This window comes from Myotis brandtii, unplaced genomic scaffold (genome assembly GCF_000412655.1).
Source record: "Myotis brandtii unplaced genomic scaffold, ASM41265v1 scaffold679, whole genome shotgun sequence".
In the NCBI taxonomy this organism is placed as follows: Eukaryota; Metazoa; Chordata; class Mammalia; order Chiroptera; family Vespertilionidae; genus Myotis; species Myotis brandtii.
In genome coordinates, this window is record NW_005370653.1 from 750,102 (window position 1) to 756,447 (window position 6,346).

The 6,346-nt window shown below is 48.7% G+C and overlaps 1 protein-coding gene across 1 annotated transcript in view; it reads right to left on the minus strand.

Moving 5' to 3' along the window:
* Window positions 1–5,173: 5,173 nt before the first annotated feature.
* The window catches only part of GPR137B (G protein-coupled receptor 137B), a 12,354-nt gene continuing 11,181 nt past the window's right edge, over window positions 5,174–6,346 (minus strand). Inside the window, exon 7 of the mRNA XM_005881353.2 lies at window positions 5,174–5,583. Within this exon, the coding sequence (XP_005881415.2) occupies window positions 5,517–5,583 (67 nt within the window). The 3' untranslated portion in view covers window positions 5,174–5,516. The remainder of the gene's footprint in view (window positions 5,584–6,346) is intronic.

The window sequence follows — 6,346 nt, forward strand, 5'->3', positions numbered from 1 at the left end:
ATAACAACAGACACGATGGTCCAGCTGATGAAGCCAGAAGATGCAGACGAGGCAGCGACCCCTCCTCCAGTGGCACGAGCCTGTGTTCTCTTAGTGGCATTGATGTGAGTTAGAAACGCTCTCTATTGAAATGGGTCACGTTTGCCTGTTGCTCCTGTGGCGATTCCCAGCCTCCGAGGAGGATCAGACAGACTAGGAGTGGTTTTCAGGTTTGACACCTGATGACTAGCACCTCTTGACGTGTTAACATGAGAATGCCTGGCCCTCCGTGGTCTCTGCGTGTGTTGAAACTGTGCCGTGTTTTCCAGCTGCCCTCGGTGCCCGTGCACGTGAGCAAGAACAGCTCCTGGCCCTCAGCGCTGCCTCCCGCTGGACACCGGGATTGGCTCGCAGTAAACCTCTTGGCGGTTTGTGAGCACAAGTACCCACAGAAACCATAGCTTTTCACCCCATAGCCTGGGTGCCGGGGTCATGGAAAGCGTTTGTAAAACAGCACAGCACACACGCAGATGCGAGTGCGCTCTATTCTAGGGAATATCTGCAGGAACAGAATTGCAAATCCTGTGCTGTTGTACCCACTGTGTAGTAGGCATGCAAATTAAAGCAAATGTTTCTGCCATCTTTCCTTCTTGTTTCCCCTTTTATTTATTTACTAGTGGCCCAGTGCACAGATTCGTGCACATTGAAAGGAAATTAATTAGAAGAAATATTTTAATATCGCTGTTCGCCCTTTCTCTATAATAGAAGTGTCAACCAAATTCACGATCGACAATGACAGATCGATTGACAATGACAGATCGAAACACGTGCGATGGGTGCCAGCAAGCGCTTCATATGTATCGCACATGCGCCAGTCAGCGTTTATTTTTAAATGGCCAGTGCGCGTCACATGTTCCAGCCAGTCAGTTGGTTGGACATATATACATACGGTCGGTCACTTAGCCTTTTATATATATAGATTTATTTATTTACTAGAGGCCCGGTGCACGACATTCGTGCACTTGTGGGGAGGTGTCCCTCAGCCCAGCCTGCGCCCTTTCACAGTCCAGGAGCCCTGGACAGCTAAGGCCCGTTGACAGCTAAGGCCCGTTGCCTGCAGGGAGCAGGCCTAAGCTGGCAGTCGACATCCTTAGCACTACCACTGTGCTCGCCAGCCATCAGCCTGGCTTCTGCCATTCGGTCGTTCTGCTGTTCGGTCAATTTGCATATTAGCCTTTTATTATATAGGATTTATTTAGTGTAAATCCTCACCCGAGGATATTTTTCCATTGATTTTTAGGAAGAGTGGAAGAGAGGGAAGAAAGAAACATCGATGTGAGAGAAACACATCGATTAGTTGTCTCCTGCACAAGCCCCGACCAGGGCCTGGGCTGGGGAGGAGCCTGCAACCGAGGTACCTGCACTTGACCGGAATCAAACCCGGGACCCTTCAGTCGCAGGCTGGCACTCTGTCCACTGAGCCACACCAGCCAGGGCGTTTTCCCCCTTTTAAACACTTCCTCTTTTGAGAGGAGGGTTTGATTATAATTTGTGGAGAAGGGAGAAAACCCTGAGCAGTTGGATGGTTCTTTTGGATTGGACGGGGCCCTGCCTTAGGGATTTGCCCAGGCCGTCACCTGGGTCCTAAGGAAGGACCAAGGGGAAGGGAGGCTAAGACACTCGCCTGCAGTCCAGGCGGAGGGACGAGGACTTGAAACCAGGAAGTCTGCCTGGAGCCTCCTCCCAGGACGTGCGGCATCCGTGACCTTACACGTGGGTTCAGTGCCATTCCACTAAGAACTGGGGACTCGCAGCATCTTTTGAATTGTACCTCGTCACAGGTTTTTTAAATAGACATATTTTATTTAATTTTTTGAACAGGTAATACATTCACATGGTTCAAAAACCAAAACAGAAACGCTCTACAGTGGAATGTGGCGTCTGTGTCCCCCCTCCCCGCCCCCACGGAGGCCTCTGGCCTTGCTCAGGGTCCCAGCCACACGGCGGGAGGCACAGACACGTTTTACACCGAGTGGCGGCCCAGACGTGCTGTTTGCTTTTCTCAATTTTTCTTGGCAGCTCCCTGATATCACTAGATAGCTTTCTCTTCGTCTTTTTGTTTTGTTTGTTTTTTAGTGACTGCTTGGTATTCCATTATAGGAACGTGCAATCACTTAACCAACCCCCTATTAGTAATCATGTGGATCGTTACCAGACCTCACGTCAGTGTCATTTCACACGCATGTAATGATGCAGTTGTAGAATTCTGGGGCGAAAGACCGTATGCGTTTGTATGTGTGGAAGGTTTTAGAACGTTGCCCTTCCTAAGGGTCAGTCACCCATTCCCATTCCCACCTGTCATTCAGACCATGCCCGCTTACCCACAACCTCACAACATAGGCGTCATCAGAATCTCCGTTTTGCCGTTTTGACAGATGCAAAATTACAGGTGTGTGCTTGTAGTTTTATTATAAGTAAGGTCGACTGCTTTTGACGTTTGAGCCGCCTGCATTTCCTCTTGTTTCTACCTCTGGCCCATTTTTAGCCTGTCCTGGAATTCCTAGGAGTCATTTATTGGGACTTTGCTTATGGTGGCTTTGCCATGTGGTTTTATAGGGGTTTCTGGACTTGGAGTCACGCTAAGATTCCAAGTGGAATCTTCATTCCACAGCAGTAATGTCCCTGTATTTTCTTCTAGAACTTTTATGGCTTAGTGTGTGTGTGTGTTTAACCTAAATTTTTATTCCTTTCGAATATATTCTGGCCTAAGGTATAAGTTATGGATGCAACCGAGTTCTTCCCAGATGACTACCCGGTCATTCTGCATCGTTTATTGAAGTTTGTCTTTCCCTCACTTTAGTGCCCAATTTTGTATTGGCAGGTTTGTTTGTTTTTCTAAAGATCTCTAACACTGAAGCGTCAGGATCCACAGGAACTGGCTGTGGCCCGGCCAGCGTGGCTCAGTGGTTGAGCGTTGACCTATGAACCAGGAGGTCACGGTTTAATTCCCAGTCAGGGCACATGCCCAGGTATTGGGCTCCGTCCCCAGTGTGGGGCGTGCAGGAGGCAGCCGATCCATGATTCTCTCTCACCATTGATGTTTCTGTCTCTCTCCCTCTCCCTTCCTCTCTGGAATCCATAAAAATGTATTAATAATTTAAAAAAAAGACATTGGGGTACTTGAGAATAGTAATCGCCATTCCTCGCCTTCTCTGAGCCTTTAGTATCTGAGTCGCTCTGTTGCTGGACTTAGCAGCATGTAAATTAGGAAACTAAGGAAACTTAATCTTCCTTTCCATCCCAATCTGCAACACATCACGGGGTAAACATGACCATTTACTACAGGAGAAAACTAGCTTGACAGTTCTTAACATCCTGTCTGTGCTTATAATACATGTGCTTCAGCGTCACCTTTTTAAAGGGGGAAGACAAGAAAATTAGGCACTTTTTATCCTTTCCAATAAAAAAATAATAGTTCACATAAATACCATCAGCCTTATCACCAAAAGAGATTATGGCTTTTACCAAATAATGTTGGGCATTTCCATTTTCCTGCCAGTAATAACAGAATAACCAAGTGTTTATATATCATAGGCTGAGTATAATCATTATAGGATCTTAGTGATATTTTTATCACTGTGTTTTTATTTAGTTTTTTGGTGGTCAGACATGGGTGGTTTACTTATTTGGGGTTAAATCTCACTGTTTTTAAAAAACACATCTACCATTGCCCAGGCCAGTAGCTCGTTTGGAGCATCGTCTCAGTGCGCCAGGGTTGCGGGTTCGATCCCAGGAATCACCCAGTGAATGCATGAATGGGGCCATTTCCCGGAAGGGGGCTGTTTTACAGCTGCAGGATATACAATTATCATATATATTACATGTCACATATATAAATCTATCTTGGAGTGCTGGAATGGCACTTGTGGTTGGAGAACCAGTATTTCACACCGTGTTTCACTTACACGAGAGACGATGTAGAAGCAGTTGTCTGCAGCGTGTCCCTTGCGTGACCGAGAGGCGTCATGAGAGGCAGTATCGAGGGCTTCTCCTACCGGGAGCTTCTCCTTCCAGAGGCCCTTTCAGAGCGACTTAAAGGGCACTGCCTGGCCGGCGTGGCTCAGCGGTTGAGCATCAACCTATGAACCAGGAGGTTGCGGGTTTGATTCCCGGTCAGGGCACATGCCCGGGGTTGAGGGCTCCATCCCCACTGGGGGGCGTTGCAGGAGGCAGCTGATTGGTGATTCTCTCTCATCATTGATGTTTCTCTCTCTCCGTCTCCCGTCCTCTCTGAAACCAATACAAATATATTTAACATAAAATAAAGGGCATTTTTAAATACGGTTGGAAATGGAAGGAACCCTGTTGGGGTTCCAGTCTTGTGGCCCCAGGGCCGGGGTGTTTATTACTGACCCCCTCTGGGACCCTCTCCTTGTTCCTTCAATGTCATGGGCGGTCAGTGGGCTGGGAAAGGTGCCTTCTCGCTGCCGTCCGAGGTGATGAGTGGATGTCACACGTCTTTGGGCTGAAAAACAAGGCCACATCTCTGACCCCAGCAGAGGAGTCAACTCTGTCCACCTTCTTCCCATGATCCTTTGGGTGCAGACATTAGTACCCTCCTGAGACGGAATCCCAAACCCGGGGCAACACTGAGATTCTTGGAATCCACTCCCTGGGCCTTAACGACCTCTAAGGAGCCCGTGACCTCTAGGTGGTCAGTTGATACTCTGCTACCTTCTACCTTTCACCCCGGGCGCTGTCAGGAGGGTCGCCCAGCGCGGAGCTCAGAACCCAAGGGACCTGGAAAGGTAGGGATCTGAGAAACCCTTTCGTCCAAAAGCCTTCAAGAACCCTCAGACCATACACTGTGTACTTTTCTTATTTTTCCTCCCATTGATTTTTAGAGAGAGTGGAAGAGAGAGGGAAAGACAGAGAGAAACATCGATGTGAGAGAAACACATCGATTGGTTGCCTCCTGCACACGCCTTGACCAGGGCCCCGGGCCAGGGAGGAGCCTGCAACCGAGGTACGTGCCCTTGACCGGATTCGAACCCGGGACCCTTTGGTCCGCAGGCCGACGCTCTATCCCTGGAGCCAAACCGGCTGGGGCGTCTATACTTTTTAAAGTGAATTATGCATCAATGTCTGTGCAAACTAGAACCTGTATTACAGTAACCTTCTCCAAACCCCCTAGTATAGTTTAGCATTATTACTTAAGTTATATAAAATACATTTTTATAAAAGTACAGAATTTTTAAAGTTTAAATTATACCCCTGGAAACAGGCGGCCAGGGCTCCCTTCTTAGTACTAAAAATCAGGTTGTGTTGATCTACATTATTGCTTAGCCCTAGGGAGCCAGGAGAAACCTGTAACCGATAAAAAATCAAGTCCTATTTCGTGAGGAAAAGTGCCCTAAAGATTCAGCTTTCGTGGCGTCCGTTTTTCTCAAGCTTCTCAACCGAGGAATGGTCCGTAAAGCTGTTAGCTGGTGCTACCCACGGCGTGGCTTGCCAGGATCCACTACCAGGTCCGGAGGTCAAGTCCCCGCATGTGCCAGGAAGCTGTTCGCCTGCTGTCCCCAGTCATAGTAGTCGGGAGCGAAACTTCAAGAGAAAAAGGGGTATTTCAGCGACGTGCAACACTGACCTTACTATCGATGACTCTGTGTAAACTACCGACAATTCCGAGGATTCTTAAGGCGGCTTCTTTTTTTTAAAATACATTTTTATTGATTTCAGAGAGGAAGGGAGAGGGAGAGAGAGAGAGAAACATCCATGATGGAAGAGAATCATGGATCGGCTGCCTCCTGCACGCCCCACACTGGGGATCGAGCCCGAAACCCAGGCATGTGCCCTTGATCGGAATCGAACCTGGGACCTTCTATTCCGCAGGCCAAGGCTCTACCCACTGAGCCAAACCGGCTAGGGCTAAGGCGGCTTCTTGAAGCCCATTGTTCCACAAGCCAGTGCTCTGGGCAGTGGCGAGAGGTCCACGCACAGCCTACTCAACTCTAGAGCCACAAACCCATCACGGGGGGTAACACAATGTCCTAGCAACAAGAGACCTGAATCCTATCGCAGAGTGCGTATCCTTCGCTACCTGCGTGTCTGTGCCTGTTTTATCATCTGTGACTACCTCATGGGGCTTTTTTGAGTTCCTACCTACAAACTGCTTAGTCCTTAATCGGCGTGGCTCAGTGGTTGAGCATCGACCTATGAACCAGGAGGTCACGGTTTGATTCCGTGTCAGGGCACATGCCCGGGTTGCAGGCTCCATCCCCAGTGGGGGGCGTGCAGGAGGCAGCCGATCCATGATTCTCTTCCATCATGGATGTTTTTCTCTCTCTCTCCCTCTCCCTTCCTCTCT